General features: G+C 29.8%; 1 protein-coding gene across 4 annotated transcripts in view; it reads right to left on the bottom strand.

Moving 5' to 3' along the window:
- Positions 1-1,357: 1,357 nt before the first annotated feature.
- The window catches only part of LOC134691269 (exocyst complex component 3-like), a 32,433-nt gene continuing 20,302 nt past the window's right edge, over positions 1,358-13,488 (bottom strand). For 3 of the 4 annotated variants that reach the window (XM_063551688.1, XM_063551686.1, XM_063551687.1), the window contains exons 14-24: positions 12,677-12,743; positions 12,128-12,220; positions 9,378-9,471; positions 9,027-9,097; positions 8,058-8,212; positions 7,376-7,453; positions 6,719-6,871; positions 5,881-5,989; positions 2,926-3,009; positions 2,176-2,268; positions 1,358-1,629 (exon numbers count right to left, since the gene is read on the bottom strand). In XM_063551688.1, coding sequence (XP_063407758.1) covers positions 1,549-1,629; positions 2,176-2,268; positions 2,926-3,009; positions 5,881-5,989; positions 6,719-6,871; positions 7,376-7,453; positions 8,058-8,212; positions 9,027-9,097; positions 9,378-9,471; positions 12,128-12,220; positions 12,677-12,743 — 1,078 coding nt within the window. In that variant the 3' untranslated portion in view covers positions 1,358-1,548. Of the gene's footprint in view, positions 1,630-2,175; positions 2,269-2,925; positions 3,010-4,713; positions 4,777-5,880; positions 5,990-6,718; positions 6,872-7,375; positions 7,454-8,057; positions 8,213-9,026; positions 9,098-9,377; positions 9,472-12,127; positions 12,221-12,676; positions 12,744-13,488 lie in introns of those variants that run through there. The other variant, XM_063551689.1, reaches the window with a different exon arrangement.

The following is a 13,488-nucleotide window of genomic DNA, read 5'->3' as shown; positions in this document are numbered from 1 at the left end:
TGGTTGAATTTGGTTGAGTAGTTTTAGAGGAGAAGATTTTTTAAAGTTAGCAAATATGATGAACAAATTGTGAAAAATTGTCATTAAAGGACATTAACCCCTTAAGGGGTCAATTGACAATTTTGGTCATATCAACTTATTTGTAGATCTTACTTTGCTGATCATTTTTGCTGTTTACAGTTTATCTTTATCTATAATAATATTCAAGATAATGACCAATAACTGCAAAATTTCCTTAAAATTACCAATTAAGTGGCAGCAACCCAAGAATGGGTTGTTTGATTCATCTGAAAGAGGCGGATAGATCTTGACCTAATGAACATTTTTACCCATAGTCAGATTTGCTCTAAATGCTTTCGTTTTTGAGATATAAGCCAAAAACTGCATTTGACCCCTATGTTCTATTTTTAGCAATGGCGACCATGTTTGTTGATAGATCAAAACTTTGGATACAATTTATAAACTAGATACCCTAAGGAACATTCAGTTAAAGTTTGGAATTATTTGGCCTAGTAGTTTCAGAGGAGAAGATTCTTGAAATAGTTTACGACAACGACAGACGACGACAGACGACGCATGACGGACGACGACGCATGACGGACGACGACGGACGCCAAGTGATGGCATAAGCTCACATGGCTATGCCAGGTGAGCTAAAAATCATTTCTTTCAATATTATCTGTTCTGCTAAAATAATCTTAACACTGTAAAGAGGTAGACAACTGCATATATCAGGCAGCATTTTTTGAGTGGGAAAAGTGTAAAATAAAGCAGCATAGATATCTGTTTAATCAAACATAGCATAATTGTAAGATAACAAACACATTGGATCAAAACTAAGTATTAATCTATACACCAAATAAAGTTGACCTATTGCAAAAAGTAATTAAGAAAGACCTTATAATGGCATCTCAATTTTGAGTGTTGATCGATGAAATGAGGTCATGGACAGGTAAAATTTCAATAAATGTGGTACAGAATCACATACATATGCAAGACATAAGGCATTTGTATATATAAGGTTTAAAGTGATCAGGTCTTCTCTTTTTAGAAATCTAATAATTCACCATGCCACAAGATAAGCATCCATAGATGTATATCTTGCTTCTGTGACATTCATCAGAAGAACAATTGAAATCAAAAGTTAAAATAGGTGAGTATCCAAACGAAGAGTTTTAGCACACCTTATATATAAATAATATAAAAAGAAACACATCAAAGTATGTTTTTAAAATGGAAAGCCCCTAAAATTACTCAGATCTTAAAACAAAGAGTGAGTGCACAACTTCTTGTCCTGAAGAAGAATCTGTCATAAATTTAATTGCAACATTTTGTAGTTTTAGATATTTATTATAAATACATAATCAATAATATTGCACTTGATGAAATAACAAACATACAAAACAATTATTAACATTGAAAAGCAAATGATGGCAAACTCGGACAATAAATTTAAATAATAAAGAAAGCACTATGAATTAAATTCTTTGATATATTGTCAATTAGAACATTCATTTAATTTTGCTATATCTTGAATTGGTTTTCTAGTTATGACATTGCAAGTTCAGAAAAAATGCCTTTGGGTTTTGGTCGTAGTGGGTCGTCTTCTCCAACAATATCCTGAACCATCTGTAATAGAAAATAAATTACATGAAGTGATGAAGATGATGATGATGAGAGGACGACGATAATGATGATGAAGATGATGATGATAATGAAAAATATTTTAGAAATCTTTTCAGGTTGCATTTCTGTAAATATTGACAATGCAATTTCCCATAGGAACTCCTTTTACTGCTAAAGCTGTACCACTTTTACTATGAAGTTTTGAAGTTCTTATCATTGAATTGAAAGTTCATATGCACCACAATTTTTTTCAAAGGTCAAAATATAGGGCTTTACGGCATATTTTCAATGTTTATATACCCTGAACTTCTCAGATTTTATACTAACACTAATTTTCTTAACTACCCCTACCTCAAATGAAAGGTTACTACAGATTTCAATGTAAACAATATGCACATGTAAATTTACTGGTAACATTCCCAAGTTATATCTCTGTGATGGATTTTTTTTTTATTCACACCAGACCCACCTCTACAAAGACTCTTCAGTGATGCTCAAAATAATGATTTAAAATTAATGAATTTTCAAATGTGTTAAAATGATCCCTACCTGTCTAGCATCAGCTCTATTCATATCTCCTCTCAATACCAACAAACTGATCAGGTGTTCTACACGTATGTCAGGGTACTTCTTTACTACTCCCTATATACAGAGATATAAATGCATTTACATGTATAGATATAAGATGTGGTATGAGTGCCAATGAGACAACTCTCCACCCAAGTCATAATTTGTAAAAGTAAACTATTATAGGTTAAAGTATGGCCTTCAACATGGAGCCTTTGCTCACATCGAACGAACAGCAAGCTATAAAGGGCCCCAAAATGACTTATATGCCTTTAATACAATACATGTAAATAACAATTTCTAATACTTATTATAGGCATAACCTCAGTAAAGCAATTTGGTTAGTATTATAAACTTCAGAATAAAAGTTTCTTTATTGCAATTAAAATTAATGCTAAATTCTTATGAATTAATTGTTTTTTTTATTCCCATTCACCTAAAAAATTGTTGAAATTTTGAATTATAAAATAATCATTTCAAGTTTTATAACAATAAAATAAGTCAAACTCAAGTTACCATCTGGGAACTTTTCCCTCGTACACAAAAATCTATTACTTCTACCAGTGACTCTGAACTTTGACATTTTGACCCCAAAACCAATACCATTCTTTCACCCTCCTTAATTTCCCATGTGTTAATTCATTCAAGTATGGAATACTCAACCTGATATATCAATAAAATAACATAATGAGCAAATCATGCATATTCAAATTTTATATACTGTCAGCTTACCATAATTTCTAAAGATATCATAGATGTATCCTTCAGCTTCAGTAACTCTGCCAGTACAGGTAATACATTGAAAATATTTTGTGTCTGTAAAAATAGGAGTACAGTAGCAGATAAAAAATGTATTATTCATTAAAAATTTCTAAACAACACATTATAACTAAAACAAATCTTGGTAAAGTTATTTTTTCTATATCTGATCATGTATTAGAGGTTCACCTCAATCAAAATATATGCAAGGATTTTTCCAGACATTCATGTTTTTTTTTGTCACTATAGAGTTAAATTTTCCAGACAGATGTACCAATGAATGTCCTCAGTCATAGGTTGGGCATAAAAAGGCTTTGTATGCAGTATATGTTACCCTTCAATACACGTATTGCTTTGGCTGTAGTCTCATGTATGTGTGCTCCATATCTCATTTAACTCAAATGTTACACAAAAGCTTTAAATGCTTATTAAATATGCATTTCCGAAGCATCTGAATATATATATTTTTTTTAAAAGCAACTTAACCAAGTGTTACTGTTTCATAGAATATACAGATTCACTTTCCACTTAAAGTTTGTATTTAAGTATCATATAAGCTAAAGGTCAGTGCTACTTTGCAGAAATATGTTGGTACAATGTGCATGTTCTAGGTTTTGGTATGGCCTGTATATATATAGAACTTATTTCTGATAAAAATGGATTGCCATGCAAGTATCAATTTTATTATTTATTTTCTACATAAACAACATTGGTACAAATATTCATTTTTTCATGCAAATCAGTATACACTTAAACTTCTAATAGATGTAAACACCAACATTTCTGATTGATTTAACAATAAATTTGCACAATATTGATTTAACAATAAATTTGCATAATATTGATTTAACAATAAATTTGCATAATATTGATTTAACAATAAATTTGCATAATGCTAATTTAACAATAAATTTGCACAACATTGATTTAACAATAAATTTGCATTATACTGATTTAACAATAAATTTGCATAACATTGATTTAAAATAAATTTGCATTATGCTGATTTAACAATAAATTTGCATAATATTGATTAAACAATGAATTTGCATAAAATTAACTTATTTGTTATGTGTGAAGAAACTTCTGTGAAAGAAAAGAAGATGATGTTGTTATATAAAAGGACTTTATATGTAGGTCATGCACTGAAGGTCATGGCACAACAGACATATGCCAGAGAGACTGATTTGTACTACATTATAAGTTACTGTATTTCTCTTCATTATTTGAAACACTGAGTTATGAACTTCTTTATATTATAATTTACTGTAATTCTCTTCATTATTTTAAACACCCAGTTATAAACTTCTTTATAAAGTTGAAATTTTCTTCTTCAAAAATTTCTAATCCATTAGTTTCCAAAACAAACCATCATTTTTATTCCTAATAATCAAAAATTGATATGTACTCAAAAATCAATAAAAAGTTACTTCAGAAATTATTGCAATTTTGACATTCTACACCAAAATATGATTTTAATTTTTGTAATATTGAGAAAAATCCTGCTTAATTAAAAATTACAAAATGCTAGTTAAAATCATTACAATTACAACTCATTTTCACAATAACAAAAACATGGCAGCAATTTCAGAATTAAAAGTAAAGATGAGAATTTGTTTTGGTCCTATCTTTTTGTTTTACAAACAAATTTAAAACAAGCAAGAATATTTCATAAACTATGAAAGACATATTCATAATGAACAAATAATCAAATAATTAATGAAGAGCAAATATAATAAACCAAATGTAATACAAAAACAGATACAAATTTTGGAATTATTTATTAGGAAATACAACAAGATATACACTTACTGGCTCAGATCCCTAAAAATACATGTTTTTTAATGTATATTTTTACTTATACATTTGTGCTATATGTACAACTGTTAAACTGAATACTTTGGTTGTATCAAATTAATTTTTTTCTTATAAAGGTAAACCCAAAATATTAAGTACCGAAACTGTTTATCCAAATAAATAAATCTCAAATTCTTTTTATTAATGAGTTACAGCAGTTAACCTGAGGTAAGTTGGCTAAAACGATGTCAATGAACAATCAACTCTTACTGTGACATAACAAAAGCTTTTTGACGTTGGAAATGTACAGAAATGCATAAATTTTAAATTGTCTGAGGAGTTCACACATAATCTGTCCTTAACAGCAATAGGGATATTGCATTGACTTTCCCCTGAAAATTTTACACTGAGTTTAATTGAAATAGTACTCTACAAGAATACAAAAAAAAAATTTCAAGATACTTTAGATTTATTAAAGGAAGGAAAAACATAAAATATCATATTTTAATATTTCATAAATTAACACATTGTTATGACAACTTTTGACCCTCTTGTAGATTTCTCCTTCTGTTACAGTAATAAATGACATTCCATTTCACCTGCAACTGCTTTCAAATTATTGCAATCAGATTTTATAAAAATCAATGTTTTTTCCCCACAAAGTTAGGATATCTATCATTGGCAAAGTGGAGAAAAAAAAGAACAAGAAGAAATCACTAAAAACGGATGACTTTTTTTTTTATTGGAACCTTCTTCCACATCGTACAACCTGAAGTTTAAAAAAATACATTCTCAAACATATTTGTTAGGTAAAAAAACAAACTATTACTGTGGATTCATCATTTCTTGTGGGAAACCAATTGTTTGTGTATTTCCTTAAATTGAATGTACAATAAAGTATGGATTTCAAATTGGCTTGTAGTCAGGCTTTGGCAAAGACTCAAAAACAAATATCAACAAAAATAAAACCTTTCAACAATCCATGAAAATAGTACCAACAAAATTAAATAAATCAACAGTATTTTATACATTCTAAAAACAAAATTAAACTGTTTGAATTTCTATTCATCCTGTTGATTTGAAATCAGTAAGCAAGCACCAAATTTATTTTCATATTATATTTATACTTACTACTTTAGAAGTGCCATATTTCTGGAAAATTTCCCCAAGCTGGGATCCCTCTTTAATCAATTTTTCAGCAGCTGCTTTTCTTTCATCATAAGTTTTAAACTGCAATTTTCTGTGAATGATTTAAACAATAGGTTAGGTAAATGCCATTCACATACTTTTTTTTACAATACATTATCATATTTTGTTTTAGAGCTATTAAGTTACTTAAAGTTATGGTAACCATGGCAGATTTCTCTATGCGTTCAATATAAATCTATTAAAGTCATTGCAATTGTTGTTCAACACTGACTGGAAAAAAAATCCCTAGAAAAGACCTAAAGCAATGTGATGTTTCAGAATCTAATGCATTCTGGGTAATACTTTCAAAAATGTACACCAAAATGTTGTGATTGGTTATAAAAGTGCTCAACAATGGAAATTCAACCAATGATGTGAAGTTATTTTCTTTTTAGGGTACCAACAAGAAGATATCCCACAGTCTTTTAGATTCTAAAACGTCCAATTATAAAGATGAAGAGCAGCAATAAAAAGCTTTTGCTTGGACAAATTGATTATTTTTTAACAGTATTCTAAGTTCTTTTATTACCCCCCTTTTTTTCTCATTCTATTCATTGTAGATATCAATAAGTGGAGAATGTGCCAATGGGACACAAATGATGCCCCCTCTTGCATACAATGTTATAAAGAAGCATAACTCAAGAACAGTAAAAGTGAGGCAAACTAAAGTTAGGAACACTAAATGACCCCTAGTGACAAAAGAGGCATACAAACTTAATACTCTTTGACTTACTTAGGAAAGAGTGATATAAGAAACTTTTTAAGTACTCGTTTGACTTACTTAGTAAATAGTGACTTAAGAAACTCTATAAGTACACGTTTCTGTCCTGCTTCAACGACTTCACCATTAAATCTTGGCTTTAAATGTACAAAGTCAGCACTATAATCAGCCCATGTGGCACAGATGATATCTACTGCATGTGATCCTGTTAACCTAAAAATAACAAGTTAATAAAGATATCCACATGAAAAGATGGCATAGACAGTATTGTAGACTAAAACTTATCTCTGTTACCAGTAGAAGTCCCCTCTTAATTTACTCAAATTATTTCTATTACCTTATGGTAAAAACAAATTATTAAAATGCCCCAAAAGGAGCAAGCCAGGTCAGACAGTGCAAGGGGTGTATAGCCAGTCAAGGTCATTATAAACTACCATCATCATAATCATTTATGAGTCAGTATTCTGAATCATTAAAAGCTGACTATAATACAAGATAATATAAACACACTACTTGTAAATATATAGATAAAGATTTTAACCAAAAATGCAAATCATAATTTTAAGAATATTTGTAAGAATGAGTAAATGTCACAATTTACAGTAATTCTATCAGTTTGAAATATTTTATTTAACAATGAGCAATGCAAGTTGTAGATACTGGGTACCAGATTTTATTTTGATCAAAATGGTGAACAGTTGGTATAAGCAGACGTACCAGTTTTTTGTGAGTATTTCCTCTAAACATTTACTGTTCTTTAAGTCGATAAACACCTCTTCTATGATAATTCTAGTTCTGGAGAGAAAAAATATGTCAATAAGTAATTTGTAAAATTTATACAACATGAAACATGAAACATGAAACATGAAAACTTAATTAAACGCCTATTTCTACATATACAATATGTATTCAATGGCGTTGTACATAAATGACATATAAAATACAAAAATACTAAACAAAAATACAATATGTATGTACAATACCAAAAATTGAAAATTTAAATAAAAAATTATAAAAATCAACAAGCAATATTCAACAAGAAACACAAAGAAACTGATTGTTTTATTAAGATTTGTATCCAAAGAAAAAAATTATTCAGTTTTGTTGAATGAATTAAAAACTGAAATATATTAGCTATATACATGCTGTGAAATATAGGCATTTATTTTGTGAACTCAACTCCACAAACTAGTTTAAAAAAAAAGCCATGAATTTTTAAAAGTTCAATTTCATTGGCAGTGTATGTTAAATTTGCATAATGACTGATGGTAAGAGTAGTCATAAAATGTTGCACATCAACAATATAATATATGGATAGAACTGCTTGTGTTAAGATTATCTAAGATATAATTTTTCATGTTAAAATCAATAAATTGTTGAAATCTTCCTTTTGACTTACCCTATTTTAGCTATTTTGAGAAAAGTGTCATTAAGTTTCTGAAATCTATCTTTTCGTATATTTTCATCATCTTCCTCAAAATCTTCTTTCAAGTAGCGATTTCTCAACTGTTTCATATACTCTCCAAAAGACAAACTGTTGTTTATATTGGCTATCTATAAAAAAAATAATACAAATCTAGTTTATACTTCAATGAAATCAATTTGAATCTAATACCACACCTTTAAAGGGAGCCAAAAAGGTAGTCATCAAACTGCAGTTTCTTGTAACAGATTTGTTCTGGTGTTGTTATATGTGAGTTGAAATGAAAGGGTCATAAACTACACGTAATCCAAAACTATTGTTTTCAGTTGTATTCAGATTTTATAACAGATTTGTCTTCCAAACAGATGAAATGTACAGCACCTTAAGGTGTTAGACCTTGGTTCAGGGAGATAACTCTTTAAATCAGTTACGTGTTTGTAAAAGTCAAGTTTCATCAACGTATTTTAAGCATTTACCTGAAACAGATTGAAAATAATCTATGTAACATAGAAGCTTAGAATATAATTATGAAAATGGTTGACACAAACGTACTGATGATTTTAAGAGTTATTTCCCTCACCCTAAGTCTACCTCCTTAAGGTCTAAGAGTGACACAGGATTATCGTTTTTTTGTAGGCGTGACATGTGAAAGTCAAATTATTGTCTTGTGAAAACGGGAAATGAGGTCTAGCGGGACCCAAGAAATGACAAAAAAAATGAGAATTGCGTACGTACATAGTGTAAGTGGGATACGGGAATCTGACAAAACAGTAAGCAGGATCCAGAATCGGAACCCCCCCATGAGACCCCCCTAGAACTATGTTGCATCATTTTAAGAGCTTTTTTTAACACAAATAAGATAAGAAAAATGCACTTCTTTCTAAAAGAATATTAAATAATTGTAAATAACAATACATTTGAATTCTACTTGTAAGCACAACCTACCATGTAATGTAAAAAGAATTTTATTTCTGATCTGTCTTGTAAATGTCTGTCTTTGTAACTTTCTATCTCAGCTGAAATTTAAGAAAATATAACAAATAATAATTTTGCATTTGTAATAATAATTAAGTAAATGTAGGTAGGAAATATTGCATTTCTACTTGCAGTTCTGAAATATTGCATTTCTACTTGCAGTTCTGAAATATATAGCAAGAAATAATATTCTAGTGTTTATCTTTTTTTTAACAAAATTTAATCAGACTATGAATGATTTAACATGATAAATGGATTATTCATATAGAAAAATATTTTTAGAGAACAATTCTAAGGTTGTCCATTCTTAATATAACAAACCTATATAATCCTTAGAGAATAAGTTAAGTTCATCAGCAAACAGTTCCAATACTTTCTTTACAAGGTCTTCACCAATTAATCTGGTAACTTGAAGCTAGAAAAAAACAAAATCAAAAACTTTAAACAATTTTTGTAAATGAACTTTTTTTGCTGGTCTAATACTATAATTCTAGAATGCTTCTGAACTGCGTTGAAGCTTTATTGAGCTAGATGTCAGTTTCATCAGATCAGTAGTAGGTGACGTGACTAATAACAAACCTTTCTATAATTGTCCGCCTATAATTTTTTAAATTATGAAAGAATCCAAGGTTTCAACTCACTCAGACAAAGTTGGCCTTTTTTTGATTTGATTTGTTTTGGGTACTTTTTGGTTTAATAGCTCTTCAACTTTTCTGTTACATCCTCAACTTTTAAATATTCAGAGTTGAGCATTCCCAATGAAGGACTATCCAGAAACTCCCTTCTGATGCATGAAATTAATGATGTGTTGTTTTATCATTTTTTTTTACATTAAACATACATACCATAAATGGGTTTAATTCAATAACTTTAAATTTCAAGAATTGAAGGGACAAACCTGTTTGCAAGTTTTCATATTTGGAATTTTGGAATTTTGATGCATGAAATTAATGATGTGTTGTTTTATCATTTTTTTTTTACATAAAACATACATACTGTAAATGGGTTTAATTCAATAACTTTAAATTTCAAGAATTAAAGGGACAAACCTGTTTACCAATTTTTATATTTGGAATTTCTTGCCACAAATTCTGATCTTCCTTAAGTATGAAAATTACACAAGGGTATATTTTCATGATTGTTTCAGGAAAAACAAGAATGAGTCTATAGCACATGGATTCCTACTTGCACTATCATTTTCTATTGCCCAAGAAATGGGTGTAAAAACTCTAGCTAAGCATAAAAATAAGAAAGATCATATCATAGGGAACATGTGTACTAAGTTTAAAGTTGATTGGACTTCAACGTCATAAAAAAATGCTTTGCTGAGGGCAGCCTGATATGACGGCAAAAGACGAACGCTGAACAGTTGGGGCAAATTTGGACACAATATTCAAGAGTGATACTGTCTGAATTTGCATTGCTATAAAATGTTTGACATAATATAAGTTTCTGACACAAAATAAATGTGGTCAAGATCTTTAAAATCTGTTGTGCAATACTATGCAATTGAAAGTTTCTGGAAACTTTTTGCAAAATTTGAAATTTGAAAATTTTGAACAAATATTATGAATCCCTTAAAAAATTGGTAAAAAGCAATCCCCCCCCCCCCCCCCCCCCCCCTTAAGAGCCATTACTCAATCCCGGCCTTCCCGTTGTAGTATGGAACGTTGTAGCACAACTTTAGAGAGATCAATTAATTCACTTTAACACAAGTTATTATCTGGAAAATAGAACAATGCTTGGTTTTTTTACCCTACCCTAATTCTTGCATATTTAGAGCAATTATCCCAAAACTCAATCCCAGACTTTCCTTTGTTATATGAAACCTTGTGGTCGAATGTCAGAGGAATCCATACACTTACACACATGTAATTGTCTTGACACTACAAAAGTGCTAGTTTTTTGCCCCTTTTAGCCCCTTATTCTTAAACTGTTGTACCATAACCCTAAAAACCAATCTAAACCTTCCTTTTGTGGTATTGAACCTTCTTACAAAATTTCATAGAAATCCATGCACAAAAACTGAAGTTATAGTCCTAAAACCAAATATGTCTTCTAATAAAGACAACACAGACAATGGCTACATCATACAATTATAATAAGGTAAAAAAAAATTGAAGTTGTATCAAAACTACTTCGACCAAAAACTTTAACCTGAAGACAGATGAATGAGCAGTGTTATGATATTGTAATTATTGTATTTATTTATGTTGGCCTAATTTGTGTTGTATGGCCTGATAGTTGTTTACCAAATAATTATATAACTGTGCAGATTAGGAATCACTGGAACAATCACAGATACTTATGGAATGATTGGAATTTTCTATTTGACGATTCTAGAATGATCCTTATAAAAGATGCATAATTTAAACTTCTACATTTTTCCAGAAACTTCCGTTATACTTCTCTAGAACTTTCCATTTATAGAGTGTTCTAGAGTTTTCTGTGACAACTATATATATACAGTCACTAAAGTTAACTCTCAGAATTAGACTCAGACTTAGACATCAATAGACATTAGTATTCACAGCATTTGGATTGACACTTTTATTCTACAAACAACATCATACTGGATTGTGACATTAGTATAGTAAATGTAAAATTCAGATTGGATTCCGAAAGATTTCCGGATACAGATAAAGATAAAAGATTGGACTCATATTTTGACAGTTAAGTTGACAGTAATATTTGTGAAATACATTTTGTAAACTTTTGTATAATAAATATTGTTAAATTTTACTATTGATTTGTGTCTTTTGTTGGCTACAATTAATTTAACGACGATTTTTGGCCGTAACAGCAGACACACAGACAAATAAACCATAATGCCCCTAGGTATGGCCAAAACAAATGCCAGTAGCCCACTTATACAGAGGATTCCATAATAAAATTGAGAATGGAAATGGGGAATGTATCAAAGAGACAACAACCCCACCATAGAAAAAACAACAGCAGAAGGTCACCAACAGGTCTTCAATGTAACGAGAAATTCCCACACCCGGAGGCGTCCTTCACCTGGCCCCTAAACAAATATCTACTAGTTCAGTGATAATGAACATTATACTTACATTTTGTTCCATCATCTGGAATATAATAACAGGTAGAGATGTAGAATAATAACCATCCCCATCAGCATCTGGGTGTTCTACTCTAAACCAATCCTGTAGTAATGACATAGACATGATAGGTATAACATGATGTGGTATGAGTTTCGATGAGACAACTTTCCATCTACATCACAATTTGCTCAAAGTACAAAAACAACAAAATCATGAAACTTATGACTATATCAGTTACATACACTTCAGGGGGCATATTCAAATCAGTGCTTTGCCTTGTAGACATTTAGTAAGAAACACATTCAAAATACACTTTACAACAAAGTGTAACCAAAATTGAATGTTAGTGTTTACTAAGATATTGTCTCTATTCTTTGTTAAAAACCATATTTATAAAAAAAAATATGGTTGATTGGTTAATCTATGGGTGGAGAAAACCTGAGTCCCAGGAGAAAACCACTGATCTGAAAACTTATAATCAACACTTTTACACTCCAAACTATTTTTACAAGAAGTACTTATTTCTTAGGTAATTTTGAAAGAAAAAACACAACAAACCTTTTTATCCTGAACTAATGAATTCTTCATCCATTCCATAATGTTAAATTTCATTGTTCTTAAGTACCTAAAAAAAATGTCATTATAAATAAACATAAATTTATAAGAAAAGAATAAGCAATTACAAAGGAACTTAATTCTAGGATGCATTCTAAAAATATCCATTGCCATTTACTGACCGGTCTTCAACAGTCGTGAATTATTACAGGCTCTTTTGAATGAAAAAAGTGGTTTCTTGATAAAATTGTATAAGTTTGTCATACCTGAGCCTTTCATAGGTTTATACTATACAATAACACTTTAGTCCTAGACCAGATAATGATCTTTAGCTGCTTAATTGAATGAAATTTGCCAATAAGGCACTGTAGATAATTGTCTTGATTGCATGATTTCCATGTCATTTCTATATTTACAGTACATAAAACCTTAAACTTGTTTGATTGTTATTTCAACTCTAAATATATAACATTGACCCGATTACTGTGCATTCACATTGTTAATATTTATGCTAAATTGGGGACATCAGCTGTGATTAGAACTAATTATAAATTGCACATAGCAAAACACAATGCCAAAATTTAAATGTTAAAGAACTTTATTTTGTATCTGCCAGTATTCATCATCTTCACAAAATGATAGTTTATTTAAGGAATTATTTACTGATATAATTTCATCATGGAGAAAAAATTAAAACTTGTTTGACAGTTTAACAATGAAATTATTAATTTATTAGCCTATAGAAATTACATCACATCTGAAAATAGCATGGACTGTTCATTATCTAAATATAGAGATGTTTGTGCATTTTACTT

The sequence above is a fragment of the Mytilus trossulus genome, chromosome 11 (assembly GCF_036588685.1).
Source record: "Mytilus trossulus isolate FHL-02 chromosome 11, PNRI_Mtr1.1.1.hap1, whole genome shotgun sequence".
Taxonomy (NCBI): domain Eukaryota; kingdom Metazoa; phylum Mollusca; class Bivalvia; order Mytilida; family Mytilidae; genus Mytilus; species Mytilus trossulus.
The sequence above is the reverse complement of the archived record's forward strand: the minus strand, read 5'-3'. Positions and strand labels throughout refer to the sequence as shown.